This window comes from Hippoglossus stenolepis, chromosome 4 (assembly GCF_022539355.2).
Source record: "Hippoglossus stenolepis isolate QCI-W04-F060 chromosome 4, HSTE1.2, whole genome shotgun sequence".
In the NCBI taxonomy this organism is placed as follows: domain Eukaryota; kingdom Metazoa; phylum Chordata; class Actinopteri; order Pleuronectiformes; family Pleuronectidae; genus Hippoglossus; species Hippoglossus stenolepis.
In genome coordinates, this window is record NC_061486.1 from 18218506 (window position 1) to 18234592 (window position 16087).

Sequence of the window (16087 nt, forward strand, 5' to 3'; positions counted from 1 at the left end):
TTTTCCACACATACTCGTTTGTTGGGAGGGGGGAACAACAGAGAGAATCCGATCCAGAGAGACTTTAGCTCCATTAAACTTTTTTCTCTGTCTGCCTTTGACTAATGCAGATTTTTGCCCAGACTCATTATAACCCCCCCCCCCAAAATAATTACTGCTGGAGCTAATTCTTGCCCACTCATGCGTGGAGTAATTGGTGTGTAAAAGAGTGGGCTTCTAAATATAGAACCATAGTCTCAACTTTGTTTGCAGCCAGAACAACTTGGTTCTGTCAGTTGTAGCCCCCCACCACCACCACCACCACAACCCCCCTTCCCCTCACTCTGGGCCACAGCCGCCCCATGTGGGATCATTTACAGATCTCCCGGGTCATCCCGTGATGGTGCACAGGAAAAGAGGGAGGGGGTGAAAGCAACACTAAACTCCACTCTTTCCTGCAGGTGGTGATGGCCCCACATGAACCACCAGTGGTGTTTGTTGACAACTACATCAAGCTCCTGGCTGATGGCAACCCAGAGACCTTCCAGAAGATTCTGGACATGAAGGTGAGTGGGTTGGACCAGTAGTTTAAAGGAATAGTTCCGAATTTAAAGAGATGTGCTCATTTGCTGTCCTGCTGAGGGTTGCATGAGAAGATACCTCTTATATCTACATCTTCTACATAAACACTTATTTTTGTATGGTTTAGTGACTTTATAGGTTCTGCTTCGTAGATTTTGTTACCTTTGGACAGAGGGTGTCTGTTCCCCTCAGATTCCAGTCTTTAAGTCAAGCAAAGATAACATGCAGCTGGCTCCAGCTTCATACGGAACATAGAGAAGCAAGGGTGGTATGGATCTTCTCATGCAAGAAAACAAATGTGTACTTCCCAACATCTCCAACTATCGTTTGAATATCGTAGCTTTGCATCTCTCCTCAATGTTTTCCCATAATTTCCAATGTGTTATTTAACCTGTTACTGTGAAGCAGAACAAGAGACACGTTTACATGGACCTCCATGTTATTCTGAGATTAACCTGAGTAAACCTGAGTGAGACACTGTCATGTAAACAGCATTTTCTGATGACCTTAACATGAATAAGGTCAAACTCGGAATGAGCATTTGAGTGTTTTCTTTCTAATTTGGCATCCATTCTTCATCAAGCAGTTGGTAACCGTATGTTGATGTTTCAAAATGCTGTGAAAACTACAACAGGACGTTATATTGCAATCAAGAAGTATACCTGTCTACATAATGAGAATCCACATTTCTTAATCCGATTAGGATTGAAGTAATCTGAAAATGTTGTTAACATGGCAGTTTTTTTATTTACACTGTTGACTTGATCAGGTTAATATCAGAATATTTTGCACACTGAGAGCGATTTTTAAAGCTTATGATATTTCCCCTGTGTTTGTGTGTGTGTAGGGTCTGAAGCGCAGTGAGCAGAGCAGCATGCTGGAGCTGTTCAGGCAGAGGTTACCCACTCCGCCCTCCGGGGCTGACGGAGGCCCCACTCTGTCCTTCAGTGCCCCCACCCCTGAGCAGGAGTCGTCCCGCATCCGTAAACTGGAGAAACTCATCAAGAAGAGACTGTGATCAGACACATTGATAATAAAAGAGGCTGCAGGATGAGACCTCCTGCACTCACTCTTCTCAAAAACTTCAATCATCAAGGAGAATCAAAGAAAGAGCAAAGATCGGACTGAATTTTCTGACTGACAGTGATGTGAAACTGAGCTGATGCTGGATTATGAAGAAACTGCTACTTGTTGATGCTACATCTGTCATTTTGCTTCTGTAACTTCCTCTTTCTTCTCATGACACTAATGCCTGAGCTTTGTAACATTCGTACATTGTCGCACAGACCGAATGCGGTGCTGTTAACTGGATTCAGCTCAGAGAGCTGCTGGCTGCCTCTCTGGTACACGTCTAATCCCCGATGATCACCAGCAGGCTGATCATAATTAAAGTTGATGTTTTCTGAATATAATGTTCTTCAAGGATAACTATGGCTTTCCTCAATCATTTTTAATTTAAAGTGTGTGTGTGTGTGTGTGTGTGTGTGTGTGTGTGTGTGTGTGTGTGTGTGTGTGTGCATGCTGCCACCCATTAATGTGGATATGCGTCATAGGTGTCGGGATTGTTTGTGTGAGCGGCGACCTAAAACAAATCACTGAGTGTGGAACAAAGAGGATCTTTGGATTTCCTGCGTCTTCGCTGAGCCATCTTTGTCTTGGCATTTAAAATTGCTCGTGGTTGATTTGGAAACCAGCTAACTGAGGACTGTTGGCTTGGGCCTTTGCCTGGAACGGGGGGCAATTAATGGGGTATATACTGTCTATGTAAACATTAAGTACACGTGTGCGGTCGGTGCTGTGCTTTTACAGTCCAAACATCTTCAATAATTTAATCCTCTGTCTCTTTTTGCATTGACATAAAAGCTCATGTTTGTTTAAGCAGGAGTCTATTTATTCTTCCATTCGGCTGCACTGTACTTTCAGGCCAAATTACTTAAGGTTTGGAAAATATTATTTTTTGTCATAAAAGAGACAAAACAAGCTGGGTTTGTCTCTGCACTTTGCCATGTACAGTACTCTGGGTCTCTGGAGCCTCGTGTGATGTCACAGCCTGTGGAGGAAAATCCAAACTCCCCTGCAGTCTGGTTTCCATGGTCGCTGATTTTGATGCCAGGGCCTCTCAGTGTCTCAAGGCTTTATATGCATATACATATATGTCATGTAAATGGATTAGTGTAAACATTCCTGCCTTCAGATACTAAATGTCAGAAATCTGAAAACTCTGAAACGATTAAAGGCTGTATAACTACAACTAAGATACGATCACATCCCACTTGTTTTATTCTATTTTAAATTGGCTCCCAATTAGGATATATTTCAAGATTGATAACTTTCCAGTAGGCTCATGATGACCCGGCCTCAGCCTAAATCCCGGATCTTTTAATTCCCTATTACCTCTGTGCAGCTTGTGGTCTTCTGGTGTAACTTCCTGAATCTAGGCTAAAAACAGGTGGGGGGGCAGAGTGTTTGCCATCAGGGCTGTGAAGTGATTCACCTGAGGAAATAGGCCTGTCTGAGATGGTGTCGGCTACAAATGCACTTTCTCCATAAGGCATATTCCCGAATTTCCATAAGGTGCCGGACTAATAATCTCTATCATTAAATCTATTTATGTGCTCCCTTCTGTGTTTGAACCATTTGTTCTCTTGTTGTGTAGCACTGTGTGTGGAAAAGTGCTCTATCAATAAAGTTATCATAAATGTAATGTACCGACCTGTGTGCTACACGGGCTACACTAACGCATGCACGCTGCTTTAATTTGCATGGTTTTGCACAATTGCAGGAAAACACATCAACCTGCTTCTTTTTTTTTTTTTTAAACCAGGGTTTAATCTCTGAAGTGTTCCCATGGCTGGCCTCGTCTCTGGTTGCCACTTAGTCTTGCATCCAATCAGGATCCAGAGAAAGTTTGGGAAGGCGTTTCCTTTGCTGTGTGTGTGTGTAGATGTGAGTGTGTAGATGTGAGAGTGTGTGTGTGTGCCTGGAGGGAGCAGAGGTTTGAAGAGGAGCCGCGGGCAGACGGACTCATTCACACACACACATCCCCTCTCTGGACCCTCTAACACGCCAGATTTCAGCTTTTCACGCACGGTCACCTGGAGCCGGAGTGTGTGATCATTATGTTTTAAGGCCAGAGTGAATACTCGTTTTTAAGTTTCTGGTTTTTAAGAGGCTTGGAGGTTTCCGGGGGACGGAGCGGTGTCTTGATGGTGTCTCCTGCGGGAAGCCGTGCATGCTGCCCGGGCAGAAGTTAGCAGAAACGACGCGGTGGGGGAAAAAACCAAACAGAACCAAACAAACAGAAGGAAGTACAATTTGGAAACTTAGTCTGTCGTCACCCCGCTGGAGTTTAGTAACCGTGTCCCGGAGATGGTCGGCCGGTTGAACTTGCCCCATGTGTGCGAGGCAGAGCCGCTGGATATGAGCTGCAGGGCGGAGAGAGGACTCGACAGCCCGGACTCCGGTCTGCCCCCGAGCCCGAGCCCCGGAGCCTGGCTGCTGCCTGTGTGCGCGGAGAAAGCCGGGGGAGTGAGCCCGGTGTCGGAGGACGAGGGACGGGGCTCCCTGGTAGGTAGCACCCCCCCCTCTCTCACACCACATTACACTCTAATTGAGTAAACTAAGCAAACAACCACAAACTGCTGCAGAACAATGGTTTTAATACATTTTATAATCTGTAACTTGATATGGGAAACTCTTTTTTTGCAGGCTTAGATTCCACAAGTGCACGATGAGTAAAGATGTTTTAGTGCGGCTCCTCTAATAAGTTGCATTAGCTTACACGTTGCACACACTTCTTCCTGTGTGCAGCTTTGCCACCAATGCAATTTGAAGCTTTGAAATGACTTGAAATCAACCGTTTTGTTGTGACTATGAGCCTGTTTTAGTTGACTAAACACAATATCTGTGAATGTTCTTTGTAAATAAGACTGAGCAGTTGAATTTGCTGCATGTTCTGGCCAACTGAAGAAAAGTGGGTCACTGAACCTAGCCTGTGAGAACCTGCAGGATTGACTCTGCATGTGTGAAGTGTGTGGTTCATTTGTTTTTCTTTGCATTGCAGGTTCCAGTTGAACCGACTGGATCTTTCCCACAGCTACACCCGCTGTCTTTTGGAGAAGGCATAGCCCTCGACCTGTTACCTGCAAAGGAAATAAGGTGGGTTCATGTTTATCTGACCTGTTCTGCGCAGGATTACACCTGGTGGAGGTGTGCAGATGTCAGCCAAAACATGGCGCACTATGAGGACATGCAGGGTTCGATATGTAATGGACCAAAGTGACGGACGACTGTCAAGTCTCTATGTGAGCAACAGACATTGCATCATAGTGTAATGGATACCTGCCACCGCTGGCACAGACCGGTTTAACTTATTTATTTTGCACCAAATAAAACCAGAAGATGAGAAATGTCCACACATCCGTGGACGCTCCAACAAACGTTTATGTTACCTTCCAGGCAGGAAACGTTTTCTTCAGATGAAACCAGGAGGTTACAATCCCTGAGTTTGTGGGAGCATCAACTGGTGCGCGGACATTTCTTCCACTTAGTGTCGAGTTGGGATGTGTGTGCTTTTGTATCCTTACCCATTAAAACCAAGACACTCTCCCTCTCCTCCTCCGCAGATACGTCTCCTCTGTGCACTACAACTCGGACCGTCACTTCATCCAGGACGTGGCCCTGCAGCCGTCGGGCCAGGGCCTTGAACACTGCATGCAGACTATCATGGCGGTTCCCCACAGCACCTGGCGCCACTACAAAACGCAGCTGGATTTCCAGCCTCGCCACCGGCTGCAGCGCGTCAGGAGCACCACCATCATCTACCCCAAGAAAACCAGCGCTGTTTACATCACGGAGCTGAGCTACGACTGCCACCGGCTGTCCAGACGCTTCCTGTCCAGCGTGGAGCTGGAGGCGGGCGGCCACAGGATGATACCTGAGTGAGGTGGAGGGGTGGCTGGGGACACAAAGGTGGTCCTTCCCATGGGCCCCTGTTCCGTGGTTCCCCTGAGGCTGGCTGACCTGCTGTGTTGTTTTTTTACAGATGTGGAGCTTGTTATCTTTTTAAAGTAGCTATGCCAAGCTGTGGACAGGAAGCATCTGTGCTGTTGCAGATAGCAGAAGTGTTGTATGTATGATATGTATATATCACTGCCAGTGAAAGAAAGTACTCGTTGGCAACAAGAGCTTCAGTTTTTAACTTGTTACAGCTTCCAGTCGCATGATCGTTTTTGATTTATTGGCTGTAGAAGTAACGTCAGCTGTTTTCAGACGTGAGCTCCGGAGGATGTCTGCAGGATTGGGTTTGGACTCTTTCCCGAGTTTGCCTCTCAGCAGGAGATTCTCCGCTCAGTTCACAACAACGCAGAAATCTCCAGAGCGTCCGGGTGAGGGGCGGTGCAGCAGACAGAGGCAGGAAGTAACCTATTCATTCTGCTGCAGTGTTTTTGTTTGGCATGTTCGTCTGTGTCCTCTGTTTATGTGGCACCACTGTTTCATCCCTAGATATTTGTTTTCTGTGTTTTGTTTTTTTTTATTTTTGTTGCCTGTTAGAAATGTCACCAACACACCCACTCGCTCGCTGAGCGTCCTGTGGAGGATCTCCTGCTGTTTTCTCACAGCGGCTCCTTGGGACATTCTGCTGACTGTTTACTAGGGGGCTGGCTGGAATATCTCAAACACTCAGCCCCTCCTGAGAAAGTCTGGAAGTTCTCTGGAGTTCAGTGAAGCAGCTTTAAATGGGCTGAGTACGGAGGTCGCTGACTTGACCTCAGAAAATCACTTTTCATGCAGAGTGATTGGTTTTAAATGGGAACAACGAAGCCTGTTTCACTTCGTAGAATCGGTTTAAATTAATCTAAGAGAGAAGAGTATCTTTTTTAACTTAGGAAGCGACTATTGTGTACAGCAGAGAGGAGGTGAATAAATGTGTTGCTGGAGTTTGGATGCATGCTCAGAAATCACTAACTTATCCACAATGTACAGAGGATGTGGTGAAATTAACTTTACACACGTGTGTTGTGTTTCCTCACAGGGTATCGTGTGTTTGTGTGTGTGTGTGTTTCTGCACAACGTAGCACAAGCTGAGCTCTTCCCAAGCCTTTTCTCCGGCCACTGTTTATGACTGCGATTTGTAATGGAGGATGTAAATGTTGCTCGATCAAGGGGATTAATCTGTTCATATTGTGACGTGCAATCTAAAATTGATTAAGTACGTAGTATAGATGGATCGTGGATCATATTTTTGATATCGCTCACCGTCACTATTGAGAATAACAAGCTGCATTCCACTGCTATCACTTTCTTTTTGGCTCAACTTGGATTGAAATTGTATTTATTCTGTTCTAGGATCTGAGATTTTTTTTCAGCTGATTAACGGGACTGTGTGTTGACGCTTCTTTTTGATATTCGTCACTTACTCAGTGCCAGTTTGAAATAAAGTGTTCATGAGGTCATCAACTGTCTCTGAGTTGGTATTTTTATCCTTTTTTAAAAGACGACGGCAGTATTTGAAGTAATAAATGCAATAACAAACCTCGAGCACATGAATGTATATATCCTCAAAATGGGTGATAGATTTGATTTTCTTCCCTCACTCAGAAAGAGGCAGGCATTCTTCACAAAAAGGCTCCTCACACTCTTCAGTTTATATCTATAAACCTCAGCTAATCCCACTGAAGCATCCTGGGTACATGGCTGTACGATCCGTATGTTAATGTGGGAACATTTGTGCTTACAGTCTTAAACTGTCCCTTTTTAAGACTCCACACATTAAGGTGTCTTCAGAAAATTCTGTTGCTCCACTGCCCTCTTGTGGCGCAAGGAGAGAAGTACTGCCTCTGTTTGATTTCAGAGGATCAAGATTGACCCTTTAAATCAAATTTCCAACATATTAGATCTTAATTTTAATTTATATAGATTTTCCATTGACTAGACTTTTGCACAGTGGAGAACCTGAAAGACAGTGATAGCTTAGATAACATGCAACTCCTGTTAGTTTCAAAATTATGCCCTATGTAATCACTACATAGTAGAGCGGGTGATATTTGTCACTGTCATTTACTAAAGTGACAAACTGGCACTTGCCCTTTTTACTTATTCCACAAATTACAAGTTGCTCAATGAACTCATAACAGGGAATGTAAAAAGTGAGTGTAGCATCAGGGCCCCTTCCATTAGTTCAATGTTTCTGGAGCGTTTATGTTTCTTCCTTAGATGCTTCCACCACCGTCAGTCCCGACCTGATGTGACCACGGAAACGGGAGGTTTTAAGTAACATCTTTCATCTTTTGTCTTTTCATTACACATAAACTGAATCAGGTCATTGCAGCCCTGACTGTAGTCACACCGGTGGAGTAACTTTTCACAGCTTGTCACAAGTGTCAAACTGATGAGATAAAATAAACAGCTTAGTTTTGCACTGATTTTCTTTTCTTTCACTTCATCTCACCATCTCTTAGTACATTATAGTTAGCATACATGAATACTTTGTTTTAATATATTTATTTACTACTTTGTATTTTTTATTTCAAACCAGCAGTTATTCTAATTCCACAAACTGAATGTAGTTATTTTATAAAATTTTGCATAGTTTTTCATTTATTCTCAGCAAACGACCCCCTTCAAGATAGGATATATTCCACGGACCCCTTCCTCTATGTCTCTTGGAATAGAAATGTCTTGTAAATATATAAGACGTGTAATAAAATAGTGTCATGTCAACACAGCATACTACAGAGCGCCTGGAGTCTCAAAAGATTATATATTTTTATCTTGTTTATCTTTTATCTTGGGCTTCAGGGGCTCCGTAGAGTATCCATATATCTGGAAACTTTTAATTTCGAGAACCACATTGTTTTAGTGAATCTAGAGTTCGAGAGCTGTCTTTGCCTATAGGACGTGAACGCAGCATTTCCTTGAATGGCTGTGACGTAACAATCACTGTGACAGCGAACTTTTTTATAATATATAAATATTGATTTTGAAATACACAATTCCATCTAAAACTTAGTGATCCCACTGGAATCAGTTTGTTACATAATGTGATTTAAAAAAAAAGATCAAAATAAAAAAATACACAAACACACGTTGGGTGCTCTGACGTCATGAGTTCAGAGGTCACTCACACGGCTCAGTTTCCGTATGGAGGAGGAAACCTGTAGTTTAATGGGTCCTGCAGTAAACTCTGTAGTTTAATGGGTTCTGGGGTAAGCTCTGTAGTTTAATGGGTTCTGGGGTAAGCTCTACTGTTTCTGTGGCGCCTCATAGTTTGTGTAGCCTGTTTTTTTTCTAGCAGCCCGCACAATTAAATAGATCTCAGACTCTGTTCTTCAGTGTTTAGCTAGTTAGCTTGTAGCGTTAGCCGGCTAACGGTGCTGCTGGAGAGAGAATGAAGACTTGTAATGGAAACAGCAGCATCATGGACATGTTCGAAAAGGGAAAGGTCCTGAAGATCTGTGCGCCGATGGTTCGATACTCAAAGTAAGTCCCACTTTAAACGTGTGTCTTGAAACATACTGTAAATACTGTAAAACTGCATCAGGGACAGTTACTGTAAGATTTGCTCCCTTGTATTTTGTATGTATGTATTTATTTATACGTGTTGCTTCCTGTCCTTTGCACTTTAGTATGTTGTACTCCTGTGTTGAAGTATCGTACATCTGTATGTTTTTCATTGTGTTGTGTCACGTATTTGCTTTTGCTGTATTAAGGAGAATTTCTTCTGATGTGGACAATAAAGTTCATCCATCTATCTATCGATCTATCTATCTATCTGTCTATCTGTCTGTCTATCCATCTATCGTGTCTGTTGCACGCTACAATTTATCAATATTATAATTGTTGTTGTTGTTGTTATGATCAGTGAAGTCATTTATTTCCACAGGCTTGCGTTCAGGTCGTTGGTGAGGAAATACGACTGTGACATCTGCTTCACTCCGATGATCGTAGCTGCTGACTTCATACGATCTGTCAAAGCCAGAGACAGTGAATTCACCACCAACGAGCGTGAGTAGTAACATTATTATATGACATGTTACAATGTTAAAAAAAAAAACTCTATATCGCTGTATTTGAAATAGTGAAAAAATGTATAATTCTGGATCCTCCCCTTGTTCTTCCCTGACTCATACACATCCTTCATCAAAGTTTCATGATAATCCATCCAGTAGAAACAAACCTGCAAAGTAACCAACAAATATATGGAATGGGTGTTAAAACATTCTCCTCAGTGCTGAGGTAATAATGTACTTTTCATGCACTGTATCTTAATACAAAGATTTCAGTCTTTCCACATGTTTTAATTGTCATGTTGCCATCACCAAGATGTTTATCATCATTGTTTGTTTCTCCCTGTCGTCCTCAGGTGACCGGCCCCTGATCGTACAGTTTGCTGCCCACGACGCTCAGACTCTGACTGACGCAGCCTGTGTAGTTGCACCTTTCTCAGATGGAGTTGACCTCAACTGTGGCTGTCCTCAGAGGTGACCGCAGGCCCTGAGACATTTTGGCCTCGACTCCTTTTTTATTACTCTGTAATTGAAATCATTTTAGTCTCCTCTTTCAGTGACTTCCTCTCTTATAACTGCGTGTTAAGCAATTGTAACAAAGCAATTTCCCTGCAGGGATCTAAAAGTTTATCTAATTCTTAATCAAATTAGTTTTGATTTTTACAGAAGATCAGAAGCTCACAGTTTGTTTGACTGGTTGAGTTTATGTTTTCATCCACGTTACTGTGACGATTCATTAAGCCAGCATAGATAGACAGAATTTTAAATTCAACTTCTTTGATTAGCTCTGTTGTTGTGTTTTCAGGTGGGCTATGTCAGCTGGGTATGGTGCGTGTCTCATCAACAAGCCTGAGCTCGTGAAAGACATGGTCAGACATGTCAGAAACCAAGTGGAGAATCCAAACTATACCACATCAATCAAAATAAGGTGAAGAAACCTAGACCAGTTTTATAATAGACTATTTTAGAGATATCAATAACTTTGTATTTGTCGGCCGATAATCAAGATGACACTAAACAGTAGAGAATTACCACACTAGGTTTTAGGTAATTTAGAGACACCATTACATAGTTTGTGTTCCAGAAAGAAGTGACAAGTTTAGAATGTCCTCTCTGTATTCTTATTAAAATTGTTTAATTTTTGACTATGTGACACGTCCTGTAAAACCAAACGATATTAATTCGCATCCACAGAATTCACAAGGACCTGAGGCGGACAGTGGATCTGTGCCAGAAGGCAGAATCAGCTGGTGTGTCGTGGATAACAGTCCATGGACGTACAGCTGAAGAACGCCACCAGGCTGTTCATTATGATGCAATAAAGACAATCAAAGACAGCATATCTGTACCAGTCATTGCCAATGGAGACATAAAGTACCTCCGTGATGTGGAGTCCACTCACCAGCTTACTGGTGTCGACGGTAGGTTTGTTTTCAACCAAAGTGCACTCATGAAAACCTACACTTACAATGACGGATACATAAATGACATTTCTCTGTAATTTCTAAATCTTTTGTGTGTTTGAATGTCATTATTAGGTGTGATGGCTGCACGGGGGTTGCTCACTAACCCTGCCATGTTCGCTGGCTATGAGGATACTCCTTTGGAGTGTATATGGGACTGGGTGGACATCTCTATCGAGCAGGGCACTCCCTTCACCTGCTTCCACCACCATCTTAGCTACATGCTGGAGAGGGTTAGCTCCCAGCCTGAGAGAAAAGTGTTCAATTCTCTGTCCAGTACCTCAGCTGTAATAGATTACCTCCAGAACACATATGGGTCAGTACAAGACATGGAAACATCAGTTCATTGAAATGTGATATATTTGATTTTTATTTTAAAAATGTGTTTATGCCAAATAAAATGTCAAAGCTATTGTTGCATTCATGATGTCCGTCTTCTTACTTGAGCCTGAACTACACAGTAACCATATCGATTATTAAGGAGAATATTTAGTTGTTATTAATGCCTGTGTTACTCAAGGAGTATACACAGAGGTTTAAGATTGTTTTGCTACTCGCTGATTATTTAGAATGTGCTCAGTCATTGTTGGATCTGAAGGGTATTGACACTAATGTTCATATGTGCATTGAGTCTTTGAAGTTAGGAAACAGCAGGAAAATGACCAAAGCCTATAATATGATGCTGTTACAATCATTCATTTCCTGAACGTCTTGCTGTTTGGAAAATAATTAGTATTGCTTTATTGATGATGATGAATTTGCTGTGTCACAGTTTTGCAGCATGAATATACACTCACGTGTCAGTTCATTAGAAAACTGATGCAACAATCCTAAAATATATCTTCTCTTCATGAAATTAAACTTGTCCAGGTTAAACACGGGAAGTAAAGAGGTTTGGCCTTCAGAATAATGTCAGAATATCTGTCCTGAATCTATATAGAAAGGAAAAAGTGTCTAAACAAAAGTAACAAAAAGACAGTGCTGTTTTAAATGTTGATAATCAACTATTAAACTAACAATGGTGCGTTTCCCATCCATATGAATGCCTTACATCAACACGTTAATGTATTATTTTGAAAAATGAGTGCGGAAGTCAGTTGTTTGTCTGAGGAGCTGTCAAGTCAGGAACAGGAAGTGGAGCAGTAGAGCAAACTTTGCTGTGCTTGATCTCTCAAGTGAAGAAAAGTTGTTTCTCTGTGTCGTGTCGACAGTTTGTTGGTAAGTTGTGTGTATTTATTTCCTGAGTTGTGATATGAACTCTGTCACTTTCCTTTTAGTCTTTTAAAATGTTTTACTGGCTCGTTATTGAAGGCGCCTGCGTTAGGCTAACGCTAGCTTGTGGTTCAGGCAGTAGCTTAGGTTAATGGGTTTATTGTTTTAAACAATGACAGTAGATAAAAGAGAAACTATTTCCAAAAGCTCAAGTGTTGATGTGTATTTTAAGTCTTTAATAAGCACGCACTCACTGCGTTAGGTCTCTCATATCACTTGTGTTAGCGCTGTAACTACAGTAACTGGACTGTAAGCCTCTGCTAGTTTACGTCAAGGTATGTGAATTGCGTGGATAAGAAGCTTAACGTATCATTTCTTCTTAACAGAAGCTCTATTGTCGAACAAGTGGAAGAAAAAAGCTGTACACGATAACTAGCTAGCTTAATCTCCCAACTACACTCATTCAGCCTAATGCACTTTAGAGGTACTGTGTGTAAGACTTAGGTGAAAGGGATCTATTGGCACAAATTGAACATGAAATAATCCTAGGGATGTTTTCACTGGTGTGTGATTATCTAAATTGTAAGAATTGTTATCTCATCCTGTGTTTTTCTCTCTTCCCTGACCAGAGATGACGTTGCAATGGACGGTTGTGGCCCTCTTTCTCTATGTGGAGATTGGCGTCCTTGTCATCCTCTCTATACCATTCATCTCTGCCAGGAGGTGAGTAATCAAGTGTGTTAGGTTTGTGTAACCACCGTCGCTGCCTGTGTATTAACCTGTTACATGCTGCCCTGTATGTAAATGTGTGTGTGTGTGTGTGTGTGTGTGTGTGTGTTTGCAGGTGGCAGAGTATTTTCCAGCTGAGGATCTGGGGCTTCATGTCGAGGTTCTGGTACAGAGTTTTTCTCACGATGATCATAATACTTGTCGTTCTCTTCCTCGGTAAGTGTAACATCAACTGTGTCAATGATTTGAACACAGCTCTGTAGATGGGTCACGACTCTAAAGGGCAAATTCGTTGTTTCCGCGTCCGCCAGTCTGCTTGGGTCCGCTATGATCCTCGTGGCATAAACGGAGCCCCATGCAGCTGCAAAATGTTGTGACTGTATGCATCAAATACGCTTACTTCAAGTACAATATATCCACCTACTGAAATGGAATGTGGGATAAGCACGCGTTGTGCCAGACCGATGTGGACCATCATTTTAGTATGAATGGAACCGGTACGTGTGACCGGAACGCATACTCAACTCTCAGAGGACACAGAAAGTACGGTCAACCGTTAAGTTGGTGATATAATTTAAGATGGTGTGAGCTGGGAGGAAGCTGTCGGGGGGCTATCAGGCGACTGTTTTGGCAATTGTGTCTTAAAAAGCTCAAATGTGAAGCTACTGGAGACCATGTTACAGAAGCTGCATCTTTAACAACTGAAAGTGTTCTGCACAGAAGAAAAGTCTAAGTTTTAACTCATGACGTGCTCCTTTTTCTTCAGATGCTGTCCGTGAAGTGAGAAAGTATTCATCTAAAGAACATGGCACAGATGCCAAGCTGCAACCAAACATGTATGACCACCTACACATGAAGCTTTTCAGAGCCCAGAGGAACCTCTACATCTCTGGCTTCGCTGTCTTGCTCTGGCTGTGAGTCTTTCCTTTTTAAAGTAATACACAATTGACAAATTACATATTAATCTTAAATGACAATTCTTGCTGCCTTAAGTCTTTACCTTGAACCAGGCTTTCTTTATAACCCGGTTATTTTTGCAGGGTTATGAAGCGAGTGATCACCCTGATTAACCAGCTAGCAACAGTGTCTGGGACTACGGCTGCTCTTCAGGGGCAGGCCGACAACGCTAACCGGGCCACCAAGAAATACATGGAGGACAATGAGCTGCTAAAACAGGTAGGCTCCACACTGCTTGGGTTTAAGATATCTCTTGGATAACTCTAGACGAGAACACAAGACTAATGCTTCAGAGTTACAGTTATAGATAGACCTGTATCGCTTGTTCTTTGCTTTACTTTGATTACTTATTTTAGACTCTGATGGGAGGAAAGAGTGATGAGGCTAGTTCAGCGGGCATGGAGCTGTTGAAAAAGGAGCTCGAGAAACTGAAAGAGGAATTGAAGACCGCAGGAGATGGTTAGTATCCATGTTCTCTCAGATATGTTTGTTTACGCATGTGCCGATACCATGTATGTATTCTGATTAGGATCCCGTTTGTTAATGTGCGATTGTTTCCTCTCCAGCTCTGAATAAGTCCCAGTCAGAGTCTGAGGTAATGAAGAAACAGACGGACGGGCTTGCCAGGGAGTACGACCGACTGTTGAAGGAACATCAGGAGCTCCAGGTAAAGCTGAGCTTTAAACACATCACAATAATGACTTGTTGGATTATTCACTTTTAAGACACAGTTAGTCTATTACAAAAGTACAGATATTCCGATATAATTCTTTCCCTTCCCGATTCCAATACCTGGAAGCAGAGAAGCGATCCGATAACAGCTCTGGCTAATGCTACTCAACCAAAAGTCACTTCTTCTTCTATGCTGCTCTAAAAACATTTTCTGACATTTACTTTTCATTTCTTTGTTCTTTCAGAATCTTCAAGATAGTGGAAACAAGAAGGATGACTAGTTATTTTTAAAGGTTTAAGCATCACTTTAGCTGAGTCACGAGTGAGCCCCTGCAGCACATGCTTTACATTCATACAACACGTCGGGTCACAATGCACATCACAGAAACAGGTTTGGCTCCTTGTAAGTACGGACGCTTGGCAGATATCAGTAATGGTTTTAAAGCATGAAAGCAAATGCTATTTGAATGGCTTCCTGTGTGACTAAGAGAATTGCTTTTTGTCACCTTCGCACTCTATCAGGCAGATTAATAAGGCAAGGTAATGGGAAAGAATCAAGTGAGTAACTGACCCCGGTCTGATGATCACTTGGTGTGTTCAAGTCACTTTTAGCTAGGGTATGTTTTGTTTCAAGGCTTGTGTTGTTTGTGTCAGGCCAGTACACAGTGCAGAGTGTAAGATCTGTCAGTAGCTGCATATTATTACTGGTAAACCACTATGAATATATTTTGATACTAAAGATTTGCTTCCTTATTTCTGTATGTAGACCTCCTGCATCCACTTTGAGCTTAAACACAGACGGTAAATTCTGTCTGTTGCTGTGCAAATGTAGTTTGAATGTAGAGTTGTGTTTAGTAAGAGCAGCATGACATGTTTATGTGTACTTTTTTAAACTTTTTTTCATGTTAAATTGTAACGGTTACCAAAAAAAATCGGTTTCGGTTTCTTTGTTCATTTTACTTTGGGTGTTGAGGATAATTTTGTGTGACACACCTGTAGATATACATGAAACATGATTTCCACAGGAGCACAAAGTAATTTGAATTTAGATTTAACAATTTGTGATCTTATTTTAGTCTTAAACCAAATATATTCATGTTTCTGGGCCGCAGGGGGTCCAGAGACTTGTATAATTGCTGCACTGTGTTTCCAAGTGTTTATGTTTCGGTTCGGGGCACCAGTGGCACTGAGAGTCGTTCTGTATGGTTTTCCTTATATTTCCGTTATCCACACAGTGTCATGTGACTGTGAAAGAGGATCTGAGATGGTTATCACAGGATGCGTCCATGTTTCCCACATTTTTCATGCTAAAGCGATTATTGCATGAGGTTTTTTCACGTTTACTTTTCCGGTTGTGAAGCTGCAAACATGCATCTGGAAGTGATGTTCTTGTTTATTTGTTGAAGACATGAATCAGAATGAAGTGCCTTGCAGGTGGATGCAATACATTGTGTTAAATAAAGATCTGTTTCTTTATCCTCTGTG

General features: G+C 42.2%; 4 protein-coding genes across 4 annotated transcripts in view; all 4 read left to right on the forward strand.

The window, feature by feature from the left end:
* vps53 (VPS53 subunit of GARP complex) overlaps positions 1-3832 on the forward strand; it is a 27841-nt gene extending 24009 nt beyond the window's left edge. Inside the window, exons 21-22 of the mRNA XM_035154349.2 lie at positions 441-545; positions 1409-3832. Of these exons, the coding sequence (XP_035010240.1) occupies positions 441-545; positions 1409-1579 (276 nt within the window). The 3' untranslated portion in view covers positions 1580-3832. The remainder of the gene's footprint in view (positions 1-440; positions 546-1408) is intronic.
* rflnb (refilin B) lies at positions 3788-7020 on the forward strand. The gene is made up of 3 exons (XM_035154350.2): positions 3788-4128; positions 4625-4719; positions 5187-7020. The coding sequence occupies exons 1-3, from the start codon at positions 3931-3933 to the stop codon at positions 5503-5505; spliced, it is 612 nt and encodes a 203-aa protein (XP_035010241.1). The 5' UTR covers positions 3788-3930; the 3' UTR covers positions 5506-7020.
* Positions 7021-8679: 1659 nt separating this feature from the next.
* dus4l (dihydrouridine synthase 4-like (S. cerevisiae)) lies at positions 8680-11444 on the forward strand. Its single transcript, XM_035154638.2, has 6 exons — positions 8680-9042; positions 9446-9567; positions 9926-10043; positions 10375-10497; positions 10764-10990; positions 11108-11444. The coding sequence occupies exons 1-6, from the start codon at positions 8951-8953 to the stop codon at positions 11380-11382; spliced, it is 957 nt and encodes a 318-aa protein (XP_035010529.1). The 5' UTR covers positions 8680-8950; the 3' UTR covers positions 11383-11444.
* Positions 11445-12126: 682 nt separating this feature from the next.
* On the forward strand, positions 12127-16078 carry bcap29 (B cell receptor associated protein 29). The gene is made up of 8 exons (XM_035154639.2): positions 12127-12250; positions 12874-12967; positions 13089-13189; positions 13740-13887; positions 14014-14149; positions 14287-14389; positions 14497-14597; positions 14848-16078. Exons 2-8 carry the CDS (start codon positions 12876-12878, stop codon positions 14881-14883), a joined length of 717 nt encoding a protein of 238 aa, XP_035010530.1. The 5' UTR covers positions 12127-12250; positions 12874-12875; the 3' UTR covers positions 14884-16078.
* Positions 16079-16087: the final 9 nt, after the last annotated feature.

Coding starts and splice junctions, on each gene's coding strand:
- rflnb (XM_035154350.2), top strand. CDS start 3,931: ATGGTCGGCCGGTTGAACTTGCCCCATGTGTGCGAGGCAGAGCCGCTG. Junction 4,129..4,624: donor ACGAGGGACGGGGCTCCCTG/GTAGGTAGCACC, acceptor TTTGCATTGCAG/GTTCCAGTTGAACCGACTGG. Junction 4,720..5,186: donor TTACCTGCAAAGGAAATAAG/GTGGGTTCATGT, acceptor CCTCCTCCGCAG/ATACGTCTCCTCTGTGCACT.
- dus4l (XM_035154638.2), top strand. CDS start 8,951: ATGAAGACTTGTAATGGAAACAGCAGCATCATGGACATGTTCGAAAAG. Junction 9,043..9,445: donor CCGATGGTTCGATACTCAAA/GTAAGTCCCACT, acceptor TTATTTCCACAG/GCTTGCGTTCAGGTCGTTGG. Junction 10,498..10,763: donor ACCACATCAATCAAAATAAG/GTGAAGAAACCT, acceptor TCGCATCCACAG/AATTCACAAGGACCTGAGGC.
- bcap29 (XM_035154639.2), top strand. CDS start 12,876: ATGACGTTGCAATGGACGGTTGTGGCCCTCTTTCTCTATGTGGAGATT. Junction 12,968..13,088: donor CCATTCATCTCTGCCAGGAG/GTGAGTAATCAA, acceptor GTGTGTTTGCAG/GTGGCAGAGTATTTTCCAGC. Junction 14,598..14,847: donor AGGAACATCAGGAGCTCCAG/GTAAAGCTGAGC, acceptor TTGTTCTTTCAG/AATCTTCAAGATAGTGGAAA.